General features: G+C 39.6%; 1 protein-coding gene across 38 annotated transcripts in view; it reads right to left on the reverse strand.

The window, feature by feature from the left end:
• Nucleotides 1-16,997, reverse strand: part of ATP2B2 (ATPase plasma membrane Ca2+ transporting 2) — a 378,523-nt gene that overhangs the window by 76,602 nt on the left and 284,924 nt on the right. For 31 of the 38 annotated variants that reach the window (XM_079316719.1, XM_079316749.1, XM_079316721.1 and 28 more), the window contains 3 exons: nt 9,957-10,214; nt 8,908-9,033; nt 8,192-8,317 (listed from right to left, as the gene is read on the reverse strand). In XM_079316719.1, coding sequence (XP_079172845.1) covers nt 8,192-8,317; nt 8,908-9,033; nt 9,957-10,214 — 510 coding nt within the window. Of the gene's footprint in view, nt 1-4,822; nt 4,916-8,191; nt 8,318-8,907; nt 9,034-9,956; nt 10,215-16,997 lie in introns of all 38 variants that reach the window. The other 7 variants (XM_079316715.1, XM_079316737.1, XM_079316726.1 and 4 more) reach the window with 1 other exon arrangement.

Genomic DNA, 16,997 nt, shown 5'->3' on the forward strand with positions numbered 1-16,997 from the left:
AACAAATATTATTTCAGAATGGATGATAGTATCTTTTTGGTAGTTATGCTAAATTCACAATAAAAAATGATGCTAAGGAAAATTAAGTTAAAACACCATTACAGGATTGTTGACACATTCTAATAAGAAATATCACCAGAATTTATTAAAAAATGTGCCAGCAGGTTCATCTTGTTCTTTTGACTGCTATGTGGATTCATTTTTCCACTCTGCTGTGAATAAATAATAACAAAATGGAAAAGCTAAGATGCATCTCTTGCATGTAGGTCTTTGCACTAAGTGGGAGAGCAAAAGTGACCAAATTCCAAAATTCCAAAGAAATTCCAAAGCCCAGAAGCAGATCCAGGGTAAGGATATCTCATGACCTAAAACCATCTCAGAGCTCAGGTGAATTACTGCAGCAAACCCCTGACCATTAGCTCTGTATTTCCAATTCTATTCCCACCCTGGCAGTAACAGCACTGTTAAAAATTCAGAATCCACCTTCCAGAGCTTTGCTCTTTGCACAAGAGAGGAATCCATGAACCTGAGCAAAACCAAGCTCATTTTCCAGTGAAATCCCCTAGAAAACCTTTGCCTGGGGGGCACAGTTGGACCCAGTACCTGCCTGGGGGATGTTTTTCTTAGAAGGGCTTTTAATAAAGTTACTGGAAGACATAAAATATCTCTGGAGATTCGAATTTCTGGCTGGAGCTGAAAACCTTCCCTAAGAACTGGAAGGCATTAATTTAGAGCAGGCAGTCTGCTCAATTTCCTGCTCTAGAGATCCTTCTGCAGAGTGCAATTCCAAACCTTGGATGGCAAAAAATTGAATATTCAACTTTCAAAAATATTAAAATCACCAACAAATTGTGACTGGCAAACACATCACAGAGATTATTTTTCTCTGTAAATTAAAATAAATACTTTTAGGACACTTATTTGCTATTTAATAGCATTATTATCATAATAAATTACACTAACAATTGACTGGGTACCTGAAAACAGCAGTACACAAAACAAACAATCATTAACAACAGTTTAAACTCAGGTATTAAAAAAATTACATTCTTAATATTCCTAATCTACTGCATTCAGGTTATTGAGTGGGGGAAGTCATCACAGGGAGTTAGAGTTCAGTTATTTAGACAGAATAACAGAGAAAAGGTAATTTGGGTAATCAAGATAAAGAAAAGGAAGCTGTAAACTATTTATATCCTCCTGTGCCAAATAATTTTAAGGCTGCACTTTGCTATAAAATATGAACAAGGAAATGAAGGCAGAAAGAAAGGTGATAGAATCACCACTGCTGAGAGATCCTTGCTCCTCCTCAGGTAACAAATGCTCCCCCATCCTTTGCTCCCCTCCATTGTTCAGGATCATCAAAATAATGAGTATTTATTAAAATTTTGCTGGCATCATGTGAAAAAATTATTTTAATTTTTTTTTTCATAATTCTGAAAATATTTTCCTCTTTTCTGTTTGGAATAAGAAATAAAATAAATGTTGTTTGGGCTGGAGAAATCTGTCTGAGTTTTTTATCACTTTTCTAAGCAAGGTTGAAAAATCAGAAATTTTAGAATAGCATTTCTAACACCACCTGCATTCTGCAGCTGATCAGAAAGTTCTGAATTTAAATATAAATATTTTTCACATGCTTTTCCCTCATTACAATTCCCATATTTTGGAAAGGACTTGTAGCACCTTTACTGACTAAATTCTTACTGTAAAAGTCAAAGATTTTGCCAAATAAAATTCCCAAGAAAAGCCTCCCCTTTACCTGCTTCAGCCCTTGAGGAGGAGCCAATGACACAAAATAACAAAGCTGTAGCACTATTTTGGAAATAATTTCCCCCATTTGGAAATTATTTTTAAATTGGAAGAAGTGCTTGAAATCAACCAAAGAAAATAATGGAATTGTGTTCTAAATGCTGAGAGGGAACCATTCTGTTAAACAGGAAGTTTTAGATAATTTTTCTATGCATTCAATAAGAAACTTCAGAACTATATTAAAATATAAATAAAAATGTATTAAAATATAATTTATTTTTTTAAGTTCAAACTGAAAATTGCTTTACAAGAATTGAAGTAGCTCAGCACCTACACTGGGATTAGCTGTAGATATAAAACATTCCAGCAGAGATTTCTCTGAGTCTGGTAAAGCATTTCTATACCTTTTTCTATATTTTCTGAACACACATTTTAGCAGCAAATTCTCTAGGTTACAAATGCCAAAAAACCCTCAATAACCCAGTCTGGAAATCCTGATTTAGGAAGGTGGCAGTGCTCTACTGGAAGGAAATCAAATTTGGGGTAATTTGAGCTACTAGAAGGAAATCAAATTTGGGGTAAACAAGCTGTAAACAGTGATTGCTGCTTCCCTGATTTTCATTTTTTAAAATTACCTTTACCAAATATGCTACATTGGAATGAGATGGATTTTCCTGAATTACTACCTTTCTGCAAAATTGTCTGCTCTGTTTATGGCCTTAACTTACAACCTTTCAAAAACTGAACATATTGTCCATAGTTCTGACAATGAAGTCAGCAACAATTCTCTATTTTGATCTCAAGTCCTAAAAATCAACAGAATTTATAGAAGTTCCTTTGGTACAGCACATAATACACAGGCTGGGTCACAAAGTAAATTAATTTATCACTACAGGCTCACTGGCTGAAAACAAGCTCTTTCTTTTGTGTCAGTTGTGTATTGACAATTAAGAATAAAAATATTTTATCTGAAATATAATTGGTTGATTTTCAAGCAACAACATTTCCTGAGCTTGCTACCTATACAGTATATATAGTTCAAATATATTTTTTCTTTTTTTAAGATATTTTCTACACAATGGTATTAGACTTCAGGTAAAATTCTTGTTTCGTGTCACACCTCAGGAAGAATTTTCAGACTTCAAGAAAATATTCCTTTCATCCAGACCAAAGCAGTATGTAGATGAGTTTGGGCTCTTTGCTTTGTAATTTATCCTCTCCTTCCTTTCTGCCCTCCAAACCATATCTACATTTGAAGTGTTTAACTCAGCAGCAGTGCTGATGAGAAATTAGAATTTCTCATTAGAGAAATAACCAGAAATCTGGCATTGGCCATTTCCCAGATGATTGCAGAGCACTCAAACCTGAGTCTGCCTGTCTGAATTGTGCAAAGCCTCTCACCCACCTTGGGCAAGGACCAGCAGAGTTACTGAACTGCCTCATCTCAGAGGAGCTCAAACCCAAAACATCCCTAACTGCCCCAAAAATGCACCTCAGGCTGCACAGCCCTGAGTTTGCATCTCTCAGCTCCAGGATAAACAGGGACACTAACTCTGTTCCTGACTGGAGAGAGGATGATGGAAAATCACAGCCCTAATTCCGACACTGATCTAATATCCCCTGGAAGTCAATTTCCTCATTAAGCTCAGCATTAAGCCCAAGCAGGGCCTGAGCAGAGCCCAGGCTGGAGCAGCAGAGGCAGAGAGGGGCTGCACTCTGCTCCCATCCCTGCTCTGCAGGATGTGCTCAGGGTCCAGGGGGCTGCAGGGCACCTTGTGGGGTTCACACTCACCAGAGTGGAATTTTCACAGAAGCACGGGATGGCTTGAGTTGGAACAAACCTTAAAACCCCAGTGCCACCCCTGCCATGGCAGGGACACCTCCACTGTCCCAGGCTGCTCCAAACCTGAACTCCAACCTGGCCTTGGGCATTGCCAGGGATCCAGGGGCAGCCACAGCTGCTCTGTGCCAGCACCCTCACAGCAATGCACAATAAACACAGATAACTCATCCCCTGGTTCTTGGTCTCTAAGGAATCTGGAACCAGGATGATGGAGGTCCCTGCCATGCAAGGAGATGTAGGGATTGTAAATCCTAGTTTTCCAGAATGGGTTTTAAATCTGTTTATATGTTTCTTTTAAATTATTTAAAAATAGGCTCAAATATTTCCTGTGTCAATGTTTTAAATAAGCTCCTACAGCAGTAAATCCTGGCCCTTGTTGATATTGCTGTCAGAAACTCTCATTTCATATGTGAAATGCAACCTGCATGGAAAAAAAAGTCTTCTTTCACCAACATGATGAAAAGTGGAATGACTACTCGATATTTTTGGCACTGCACAAGAGGGAAAGGTTGCTTGGTAAATAAAGGCTCATGTATCTGATTAGCAGCAAAATACAGCTGATGCCTACACTAATATTGACCTATTCAATCCAATTTAACACTGAAATTTGGCTGTTAGGAGAGACACTGAAATGTCTGTGTGCTGACTAGCAGGGTCAGGGGCTGTACTGGGACACAGTTAAAACTGGCTGCAGGAATGGTTTGGATTGGGGTTAATTAACACAGGCTCAAGGGGAGATCACTGAGGGCTCACACAAATACTCTCAAAACTCCTCAGTCACCCTGAAACAGATGCTGAAAACAGCAGAAGTTGTTCCTAACACAGTGTTGGTAGAAATGGAGGCAGATCCCTCTCTCAGAGCTGTGTGAGGAATTGTGAGAGTGGAAATGAGGAGAAGCAGAGAAAATCCTTTTCTCATGGTGCTCCTCTCCACATCTAGCCTGAACAATGAAACTTTCTAATAAAACTTGGTGTGAATTTACCCAGAATTTCTGAAAGTGGCCTGACTTATCTTCTCCTTTAACTGCACTTTTGGTGGCACACAGATCATGAATTCCGTGGGGATAAAGCTGCAGCATCCCCCAGCTCTGCAGAGCGTGTGGAGCAGGATCTCTCAGAGTGCAGTCACACACACACACAACATCTGTGTGGGTCAGCCAGGGGAGAAGGAGTTTGACACAGTCAGGAGAGAAATCCATCAAATCAGACAAGCTGGGGGTAGTGACGTACCATTGACTAAGCTGGCATTTGCATTATCAGTGGCATTTGCACCTGCTGCACCATCTGTGGCTGGAGGAGGGTGGGAGGAGGGATGGGAAGAATCTACTGAGCAATAATGGATAAAAAAAAACATAACAAAAATAAGAAACAAACACAAAAAAACACACGGAAACAAAACAGCAAATAATGAATAAATAATAACAGCAACGCGAGAGAATGCACGTGATGGAGCAAAAAGCCTTTGTGGCTTTGTTTGCTCCCAAAACCAGAGTTTGAAATTAATTAACACAAATTTACAAAGCAATGTGGCATTGGGAAGGTGTCACAAAGTAAGCTGAAAACTCAAATAACAACAACAACAACAACAACAATAATAATAAATAAATACAAAACACGCTTAGCAAAGTTGAAGGAGTTGTGAGACCTGACTGTGCACACTCCTGTGTTCATTGCTTTAGTCCTATTTTTAGTCTTATTTTTTGTACTTTAATGTAATTTGTGCATTTTTAAAGTGGTTGAAATATTTCCTTTGGAGTTAATTTGCACAGTGCATGGGTGGCTTTAAAATTTGCATTTTAAAATGCATTATATCTATATCTGCACATACTTCTACATAGTAAAATGGTAAAAACATATTATTTAAACATATTTTATGTTTTAAATAATGTGATTTATCATCACTGATGCATCCCAGTCTAAGAGGGCTCAATCCATGTCCTGCCATCAGTGCACATTGAGCTGAGTAGAAATATGGGATTTTCCTGTATTTTATGTGGAAAAGGCAAATATAATCCTGAGGAGAGTAATGGGTTGTTTTAAACCCAGATAATGGACATCACACATTTCCTGATTTGTGGTGACATGAAATAAGAACCAGAAAAGAAAACCTCTTCTTTTCAGCAATTATCCACATATTAGAGAAAACTGGACAAGAAATCTTTCCTAATAGGAAGGTGAAAAGCTTGAAGAAGGTTTTATCATTTTAATATGTTTTTTATAGTAAAGTTCAACATAATTAGTCTCTGCAAATAATAGATACAGTTTATTTTGTTTTGTTTCTGGTGGTTAATTGCTCACAATAGAACCAAGTCCTCCCATGAATCCTGACTCTCCTACAGGGATTATTCCCTGCTGTACTGGGTTGGTACTGCAGAAGAATGGGCTGATTTTATTTACAAATGGCAAATTGGGAGGAGAAAATAAACAGCTCACAGGATTTAAAAACACACCCTGTGCAACTGTGCTCAGGAAAATTTCAATTGCAAATTTGATTACTGTGGTGGCAACGACTTAAACTGTTTTGGTGACTCGTGCTTGTTCTTTATTCACTTTGGATCCCCACCCCAACCAGCACAGCGTGAGCTGCCAACTGCAAATCAACTATTCCACCTTAAATACTTTGCAATTTGCTTCTGGAGAGCAGCTGATTATTCCAGCTGAAGGTGAAGGTTTGCAACACCAACAATGCCTGCACACCAAAGGATTTGGCACCAGCAATCCTGTTGATTTGAAATCATTCTTTAATTTCAGCTCCATTGATTCAAAGACGATTGTTTCAATCAGCAGTTCCCCCCTGATTTGTACATTGGATGGGGTACAATTCTTACTCTACCTGGAAGTTTCTGTTCCTCCTCCTGTTTCACACCTGCACGATGATTTTTAAAGTGTTAATGAAAATAAAAGCACACACCCACACAGACTGAAAGGGGCAGGGTTTCTGGGAACTGCAGGTTTATGTACCAGAGGTTTTAGGTTGAGTTGGTGCCTCCATCTGCCACCAGCTCTACCCAGCACAAAGCTGCCTGCAGCATCAGAAAATGTGGAGGAATTCTCTGTATTATGGATTTTTATAGTATAGCTGTTTCTACAGAGCCATATTCAATTAAATTGTGTGTCTGCTTCCTATTCTAACACACCTCTGTAAGAATCTCTGTCTCTGGGTAAGTTACAGCCACAATATGGGAAAAACTCCCTGATTTTTCTTTTCCTGCCTTTCCAGGCTCTTCCCAGTGAAAGCTGAGAGCAGCACCAGTGTCCTGAGCCCAGCCTAGGGAGGCCAGCCCAGCTAAACCCAGCTCAGGCAGCTCCCACATCTCACAGGGCTGAAGCTGCTCCTCCTCTCCTGCAGATCTCACAGAACCACAGCAAGAGCAAACTCCAAGGTGCTGCTCAGAACTAGTCTGGCATAAAAGAGTTTTATTTTGTTAAGTTCCCCTCTTTCTCCTTTCAGTTCTCCTGGAGCTCCCCGTGCCTGGCAGCTACTGTGCATTTCTGTGCAGAAATGAAATTATAAACACTTCATTTAGTAAAAAGAGATCTCCTCAAAGCAGCAGGGAGTCAAAGGCAGCCACTTGCTGAACATACTCAGAAATGGAAATTGTAGGTCCTGGAAACCATTTGAATTTGGGTTCCCATCTGCAGCTTCATATGAAATGATGGAAACAAAAAAAAAAAAATTAAATCATATTTCTTAAGATTTCTTATTAAATAAAATGTTCAGTAAATCTTTAACTGCTTTTTTTATTAATAGTGAAAATCACTAGGAAGAGAAGAATTGGCTGAAAAACCTGCATTAATTGGCCCTTAATTATTTCTGAAAGACAAATATTCTCAGGACAGACTTGAAACAAAATTGTGGAAGCAGAACAATTTACATGACTGTGTGAAGAAAAACTGGAAAGGACAGACATTAAACCATGTTTCTGCTTAGTGTGCAGCCCATAAATTAGCAAATGCTTATGACATCACACTGTAATAAGGTGAAAAGTCTAAAGAGGCTTCTTGATTTCATTAACTGATACAGGACATGAAAGTAAAACTGTCTGCTAACATTTACTGCTGCATTCTTGGCTTGGACTATTCTTAGCTCAACCTTTACACCTGAAGAAATTAAAATGCCTCTCAAGTCAGTCACTGACATTAAACAACAGGGCTAGCAAAGAGCCACAGCTTATCTTTATTTCAGTCCTGGAGCTCCAAGACAGATGCTAATTCCATGGCCAAGGGGTTTTTTTTCCTGGGGAAAAAAAAGAATAAATTGGCAGAAAAGCACAAAATCTTAGCAAACTGTAGGTGAGCATGAATTCATGTAGAGAAGCCACAGCACCTGAAGCATGCCCAGTTATTCCCCTGCATTTCAGTATGGGAGCCTGCAATTCCACACTGGAAAAACATCTTGTTATCCAATGGATTTATTGGCTAACAGCTTCTGCTGTTTTTCTGTGTGACATGTGATGATAAAAATGTGTCATTAAAAAAAAAAAAAAAAAAAAAAAAGGCAGTTTGAAAAATCAACTTTATTTGTTGAGAGTGGAGGAGAGCTCTGGCTGCACAAAGCACAAGAGCTTCCTTTGGAGACCCTGGTGTTGGGAAATTTACCTTTCTTGTCTTTCTTCTCCTCCTCTTCTCCCCCAGCTCCCAGCAGAGTGAAGATGATGCCAGTCTGAGAATTCACCCCCACAGCAGTCACCAGCATCCGCCCAGAGCCTTCCATGACATGGGTGCCTGAAAAGGTTACACAGAGCTAAAATAAAGGCAAAAAATGATGCAAGGCTTTTCTGACAAAAAAAAAAAAAAAAAAAGCACCTTTTTTGTCAGCCTTCTTTTTTCTCTCTCTCTTCTGAGAGAAACTTGTTATTCTTTATAAACCTATATTGAGGGGGATGCTACCACATCACCAAAATAAACCCTGTTGTGTATTATTGTCAACCAAGAATTAATGCTTGAGCACAAACCTCAGGGTGCACATCCATCACCATCAGCTTCTCTTTTTAAAGGAAATATTGTCGCTACCCAAGTTTATCTTTTGTGAGAAAACAATTTCAGCACAACATCAAAAATACACAAATTAGGTCAGCCACCTCAAAAATAAATTCCATTTAAACCTAAGGATCAGAAAATATTCTTAAAAGCCAGCAGAGACTTGGTTGGTTCAGTCAGAAAAGTGCCAAAACCTTCATCAGAAATTTATCAGAGCCTCCTTTAAGATGTGCCATTATTTCCAAATACACTTTAATTAAAAAATTAATTGCAATGCAATGCTATTTGTATCCAGCTGGGCTCTGCACACCTGGAGGGGCTGGGGCAGGTTTTACCTGACAGCAGCATCGGGTCCTTGTCCACCGACTTGCGGACCTGGTCGGACTCTCCAGTCAAAGAGCTCTCGTCGATTTTGAGATCATTTCCTTGGATAAATATCCCATCAGCAGGTAGAAGGTCACCTGTGGGCAGAACGGGGCAGGGGGTAAAGCCATGAGATGGTTTTTGTAAGTGCATGATGGGTTTTGTTGTGAAATCACAGTTAGTTGCATTAAAAGGTGAAATGAAAGCAGAAAGGGAAGGAATCACAGATTCTGTGCACAGCACTGCAATCCTGCAAGGAACAGCCTTTTATTGCAAACATCTTCTGCTTCATGCTGTCCCAGAGCCCAGATGTATCCCATTTAACATACACTGGACATCCCACGGCAGGGAAGGGCTCTCCACATCACCTGAAGGTTTCTCCATCAGATTTCACAGGAATTAACAGCAGCTAATTAACAGGCTGAGCTGCCCTTTCCCTTTCCCCCCTCTGGCAGCCCTTAGGTAAGTCCAGGAGAAATGTGCTGGCTGATGGAGAGGGATAATGCTGGAATTAACAGCTCACTCCAGAGGACACAGAGTTCCTGCAGGAGCCTTTCACTGCACTGCAGCATGGGGCTTTCCCTATGCCATGGAATTATCATTCCTGATCATTATCACCTGATCTGTGGGATCAGTCTGGATCTGAAACAACCAGTGAGAGGCTCAATTCCCTTCTACACAATATTTTAAAATCCTTCCTCTTATCCCTAACTGGACAGAAATAGAAATGAGTAAATCTGAATAACGTAATCCTCCGTGATAGAGAATTACCTTTGTATGAACAGTCCTTGGGCTGGTGATTGAAGGAAGTTCACACCAATTAAATTGATTTCCTGGTGCAGTTTTCCAGCAGGTTATTAGGTTCTCCTCTTGCCCTGCCAGCTCAGTGTCACCTCACCATGGCAATACTGATACCATATCAATCTAACACAACCCCACCATTCCCATCCCTGCCAGCAAAGCGTGCCCACCCTGCTGACATGAGCCAGCAGAGCAAAGTCTCCAGAGGTGATGCACTCACCATATTTCACCTGAGCAATGTCCCCCACCACGATCTCAGCCACGGGGATCTGGATGACCTGTCCCCCTCGCACCACGGTGAACTTCTGCTCCTGCTCGATGCGGCTCTGCAGCCCCCGGAACTGCTTCTCCTTGCTCCAGTCGTTGAAGGCAGTGACCAGCACAACACAGATGACAGACAGCAGGATGGCAGCACCTTCAATCCAGCCAGCCTCGGCCTCCCCCTCATCCTCAGCTCCCCCTGTTGCAGTGCCACACCCTGCAGGGATGGGAAGCACCAGCTTAGGGAAGGGCAGAAACAAGAAATGAAATTTGCTGTGATGTGGTGTGGATGCTGGTGAGAGTCAGGGAGAAAAGCGGTTTGAGTTTTTCCAAGCTACTCAAAGGAAAACAGAAGGGAAGGAATTAACAACAAAGTTTAGCACCTGCTGTTGTGGACTTTTGGTAAAAGCATGTTTACAAGAGGTGTTGCCTTCCTTTGACCAATGAGATAATTCTACCCTTGGTTCTGTGATCCAGTCTAAAAATATGATTACTCCTGCAATAAATGGATTTTTCTGCTTTGTGGATGAAGCCTGTGCTGCTGTATTTGTCACTGCTCCCTACCCTCACAACGACAAGGGGACAAGGTGAGGCAATGGAGCTGCTTTGCCAAGCACTGCCTGCTAATGAAACGTGGCAGAGTGGAGCAAAAGGACAAATCAAGAGGTCTGTGGAAAAGAGAAAGGGAATAAATGGACAGAAATCTCAGTGCTTTCAATTTTTCTGCTGAGCAACCCATCCTTGGTGAGCCAAGACTAACAAATGGAAGGAGAAAGCACCAATTCTGTTATGTGATAGAGGACTCAGAGCTTCACCTGAGCCACCAAAACCTGCAGGACAAGAACAAGAATAATACTGGAAGTAACAGGAAGGACTAAAAACAACAAATGGCATTAATCAGTGCAAAGCAATGGCATTAAATTAACATTAGCACCCTGCCAGATTAAACAAAACAATTTTAACATAATTTTTTTAAACTATTTTCAACACAATTTCTAAATGTTCTCAACTAAACACACTTAGAGGGAACATTTGTTTAAAAACTACTGCGGTAAACTGAGTTTATCAGCATTTCAATTTGATAATGAATGCATTAAGGAACACTGAGTAAAAACAATTCCCTGATATTAATTCATCACTCCTCCCTACAGAGAAACAGAGTGGGATGCTTCTAGAACTGCAAGTACAAGAATTATTCCTGCCACAAGCAAAACAAGTATTAAGAGAATCACTCTATTCTGAGCTGTTAATTCTGAATTATTTTATACATCTGCTAATTACTTATTTCAAAGTTGGATGCAATTAAAATTTAAATAGACTTCCCAGGTAATATTCACCAAAGCAAAGTAACTTCTCCTTTTCACTGAAGAAGGACCTGGGAGAAATACTGGGCAGCCAAGGAGACATTCCAGAGCTACAGTGCAGAGAAATCCCAGCTGATGGGGAGAGCAGAGCTCAGCTGGCCAGCAGAGCCTCCTCTCCTGAGGCACCTGGCAACATTTTTTTCCATTTCCCATGAAGAATAGGCCCAGGCAGGAATTTGACATCCCTTTTCCACCTTACCCAGGTACCAGGGGGTCACAACTTCACTTCCATCTCTGAATGGAGTTTTATTTTGTTTTATTCATCACCTGTCACTAGAGGGAATTAACAACCAATGTGATTTCTATTTTTAAATTACAAACAGGAGCATCATAATCCATTAACCAGCTGACTAATTACTCTTGCATGTGAGCAATAACAAAACCACTAGAAGTCAAAGGAAGAAATGAGCCTGAATGGACACGAAGAGAGGAAGGAAATTAAAATAAATGGTGTTTTTAGCCAAGTTCTCTGTAGTTTACAGTGAGATTTCAAAGGCTGCTCCCAGGGCAGGGATGTCCTTCCACTGCTGGCCCCACCTGAACCTTCAGCACAAGAACCTCACTAAAACCACTTTACAGTGCTCAAGGGAGAAATTAAGAAACTTTTTAAAGTTTAGATTCTTCATCTGCTCATCACCAGCCATAAATGCAGCTCAGAAACCAACCCTGCAACTTCCTCCTGCAGCAGGATGGGGATTTGGGGAAGGACTAATGAATTTTCCTCTGTTTAACCTTAATCTTCTTAATTGGGCTGTGTTAGGTTTTTTTAGATTTCTTTTCTAAATCAGCAGATTCACTTTTTCTTGATTGTTTGAAATGGTTTACTAATGCAAGCAATTCTGTTTCAGCAGATACAACACCAGAATTCACTCTCCTATTTTAATTAGATATAACCTAGAATTGAATATGATGAATACTCTGATTTTTTAACAGCAAGCCTCCTCTTCTATTTCTACTAAATTTCTATTTTTAAAAAAATTCTATTTCTACAAAACAAGCATGACCTGGTCTAGCCACAGTCAAACACTGATTTTATTTCCTTTCAGATGGTTGAAATTGAGTCCAGCTTGTACAAAATTACAAGGAGCTGCTGCAAAGTGATATTTGCAAGACCCTTCAGTAAAAAAAAAAATAAAACAATCTTGATTAAGCAAAATCAGTAAAAAAAATAAATATATTCCTTGACTTGAGCAGTGAGGTTAATTTTGTGTTTGTGTTGTCAGAACTGATCTCCATGTTCACATAAATGGTACCAGGGAGCATGCAAATAATACAAGATATTATCATTAACATAAAAGGAATTACCTGTAGATACCTCATAGATTAAGCACAACCAAATAAAATAATTCACTTTTTCATTTTTTCAGCTGAAAAATGTGGTTTTTTCCAGCTGAAAAAAGTTGTTTGTAAGAATAAAAGAAAATCTGAAGGAAACAGATTGAACTTAGATCAAGTTCTTGGAAAGTGTCCCTAAATCTGACAAGCTTCCACACTGAATAAAAAATCATGTTTATGACTTAAAATCATGAGACAATCATCCACAACCCAATTTTAAATGCATTTAATACAACAAAACAACAAAATCTGAAATGCATTTTATTTTTTTTTTTTGTTCCTTTCATCTGGAAATGATAAATTCAGCTGGAGCAGAGGTGACTGAAGAGAGAAAGGAATTTTAGGAGTAGCAAAATTAATTGCTATATCTCATCAAAACATGAAGTCTTTTGGAGGGATGGAGGAAATTCTTACAAGAGCAAGAATCCAAGCAGATTTTTGAAAAATATGAAAAGAAGGATTTTAAAATGCAACCTCTGCCTTTTACAAGATGACCCATCTGTCAGAATACATTTTCTTGAATTATGTGAATTGTCTTGAATTATCTTCAAAGTGTTTTAGAGGTGATTCTTATAATAAGAAAAAAGGTAAAGCAAACCTGAATTTCCTTTGGTTGGAGTCTGCCTAATGTTTTCTTATATACTTAAGAAAAAATAATTGGGCTTTAAATTTTTTTCTCTGCTGTTATGGTTTTCTAAAAATTATAGAAAGACTTCTATGTATTTACAGGAAGAAACTTTATTTATAGGGAGAAAAGACACAAATTTCTTAACTCTATATTTAGATAATCTGTCTTTATTGTAGTGCAAAGTGACCTAGTATTGACCTTACAGATAAAAAGAAAATAAGAAATATTAATAAAATGCAATATATTAAAACACCTAACTAGAAAAATTGAGTTTAAAGCCTCTAATATTTATTTAAAATATTAACATAAGGTTGAAAAATTCATGTTGAGGTATAAGACTGCTGTTCTGCTTCCACAGAGAGCACATGGCTCTCAATGCTACCCAAAAATATGCCTGAGATTACTGAAATGCACAGAGTGAAAAGCATCACAAAGGAGTTGTTAATATGCAGATGTGATTCGTGGCAGGGTTTTATTCCAACACAGCAAATTGTGATGTTCTCATCTTAAATTACATTTAACAGAGGCCCTATCTGTCAGAAAAATCCAAATCCAGAGAGGCAAACAAGTTTAAAACATGGAGCTCTTTTCTCCCACAGCTCTGAATGTGTCCTGGCCAAAATCTCACCCTCACAGCACAGAAAATGTGCAGAGCTTGAAACTGAGATGCAAGTCAAGGATGTAAAGAGCTGGGACTCCTTTGGCACAGAAAAATCTAAAAATGGATCAATTTATCCCAAAAGGAGCAGCCAGGAGAGCTGGAACTCCCCAGGAGAGGGAGAACCTGGCAGCACAGCCTCAAAAAATGCTCAGAAACACCAAAGGGGACCAAGGTGACCTTAGTGCCCACAAAATATTTGAAAGGGCACTACCAGAACCTTGTGGAAGGAGAACAGAACTTTAAAAGATTAAAGCTGGGCCAGAAATAGATCAGCAAAGCTGCTGGAAAAGTTTTCTGCAGAGGGGAGATGAAGGGAAAATGCAAAGGAAAGGAGGGTTCAGGAAGGAAAGAAGAGGAAAGTTCTGCCGCCCATCACACACGGTGAGCCCAGCTGGAGTGGTTGGATTTCCTGCAGTAATATGGTTGGATTTCCACCTCAGCAGGGACTGGGGGGCTCCAAACCTGCCCAGGAGCCTGCAGAGCTGAGCACAACCTTCCCACACTCACCTGGGCTGCACCTCACCTCAAGAAAATTCAAAATGCCCTGAGAAACCTGCTCTGCATGAACAGTATGTCAATACATGGAAGGGTTTAGAAGGAAAAAAATAAAAAGGAAGAAAGGCATAGGTTATTAAAGGAAAAATTAGAAAAAACTTGAATGTGCTTGTAGTGAAAGGAGAAGGGGAAGAAAGAGAAGGAGACACAAGAATAGGTTAAAGCACTTCAGGAGCAGTGAGCAAGAGGCACCACAAGCTAATAAATCTGGTGGCTGTTATTAATCATTTCATTTAGTGAAAGCTGGAAAGCAAGAAAGGGAAATAATAGGAAAAGTCCACAAAAAGCCAGACAGCATCACCTGACAGCTTGCCAGGCTCATGTCCTGTTGGATCTGGGATGTTTTTACACCATTTCAATTTACATTTCTCATTCTATCAACCAAATCTGGGCCGATACAGGAGGAAGCACACGGGCTCAGTGCAGCTGAAAAGAAATTCTGCTTAAAATTTCAAACAGTTATCAGGAGATTCTTAAAGCTGCTTTGAATAACATAATGATTATAATTACAAACTACACAGTCCTGAGTTGCAGCACAATAATTTTTATATCAGAAAAAAAAGTACATTTTTAAAAATCTGGGAACATCTGTATTCCCAAATCCCAACCTACAGCACATACCTTTCAGCTACTCATTTCAACCTACACACTGCTATTTTTAAGCTGAGAATACCTTGTGGCATTTAAATTCCCTAGGAAAATCTCCTCACACCCCCAGAGGTAATTTTTTTAGTCAGTCAAACTGGTTTTGTCATCAGAAAGACAACAGTTCCCCTGATAAAAACTTTTTATTGAATCTCTCTCTCTAAAGACATTTTTTCCCTCGCTGCAGCTCCAGCACTGATGTTATTAAAGCAAATTGAGCAGCTCCAAGTTACAGCTTTGTCATCATCAGAGCTGGGCTCTGCTTCCCAACACCACCACTGATGATTCCTGCTTTACAAATGTACTTAGCTGTGTAAGAAAAGGAAGAACAACCCCAAAATTATGTGATAAAAAAGCATAAATTCCCCTCCTCAACAAGGCGTTAAAAGCTGTGACAGACACTGCAGTGTTCATTCCTGCAGATTTCTGTTTTTTGGTGTGTTTTGCTACTCAATTAGTCCCAGGGGTGATTGCCACCACCATTCCTGCCCCAAATCCCCCTCTGTGTGTGAGGATGCATCAGCAGATGTTGAATCACCTCCCAGGAGGGCAGAGCAGGAGGCACAGGCTGGCTCAGTGTCACCTCAGAGCTCAGGAAAAGGGGCAGAAATTACTGGAACTCCAATGATTCCTGCCTTTCTACTCTCCCCAAGGGTTTAGCCAGCCCTGACACACATTTCCAAGTTACCTGCAGGAATCAGAGCTCTCCAAACCCAAACCCCACACTCCATCCTGCCCCACCAAAGGGATTTGTGAGTGTGACAAAATTACCCTGCAAACACTGAGCTTCAGGGGGGCTGTACATTCATTAAAAGTGACTTTTGGACACACATTTGAAGCCAATATTAGAATCCCTTGCTTTGTGATCCATCAGTTTGTTATGTAAGGGCTCCAAAGGGGGCAGGCAGGGGAAGCAAAGAGCTGCTGTCCCTGTGGGTTTGTTATGTAACTGTCAGCTCCAGAGCTTGCTATTAAATATTTACACTTTTTTTGGCATCTATATGCAAGGAAACAAATCTGGGGGCCCTGCAAGCATAGATATAGATGATATAGATATAAAGATGTTATAGATACAGATAAAGATATAGATGATATATATATATAGATATATATATAGATATAGATATATAGATATATATATATAGATATGGATATGGATATGGATATGGATATAGATAGATATAGATATAGATATAGATATAGATATATATTAGATATAGATATAGATATATAGATATATAGATAGATAAATAGTTTAGCTATATATTCACATGTTCCTCAGCCTGATCACAAGCATTCATGAGCACAGGAATGTTAATTGAAATATTCCTTCCTCTTCAGAACATGGGATGTGTCCAGCAAGACTGTTCTGCCTGGCATCTCCAAGGAAATGCATTTTGGAGAGGTCAGGCAAAGGGATGGGTTCTCACCCCACCAAAGGACCCAGCAACTATTTCTACAGTGTTTATATTCAATTTAGTTTGCTTTTGTTGCCACAGGAAAAAAATAGAGAAAGGAAAAAAAATATGGGAATTTTCATTGCAAGGCCTGTTCTTAGGGACTGCAAGAGAAAAAACATTGATATTGGGTTGTTGTAGCTTCACTTATATTGCTCTGAGCTAGAGATGTCTGGTAAATGTAACCCCTCATTCCAGAGGTAAAACATGGGCTCCAAGTGCAGGAATCAGACCTTGAAAAGTTGTTCTGAGTTTATTAACAAGGATTCAAGTGCAGTTATTCAACCACTTGACTTGCAAAGTCACGTCCTAGCCCAGTCCTACTTGCTGAATTAATATTTCTGGAGGATCTCTT

This window comes from Erithacus rubecula, assembly GCF_903797595.1.
Source record: "Erithacus rubecula genome assembly, chromosome: 13".
Taxonomy (NCBI): domain Eukaryota; kingdom Metazoa; phylum Chordata; class Aves; order Passeriformes; family Muscicapidae; genus Erithacus; species Erithacus rubecula.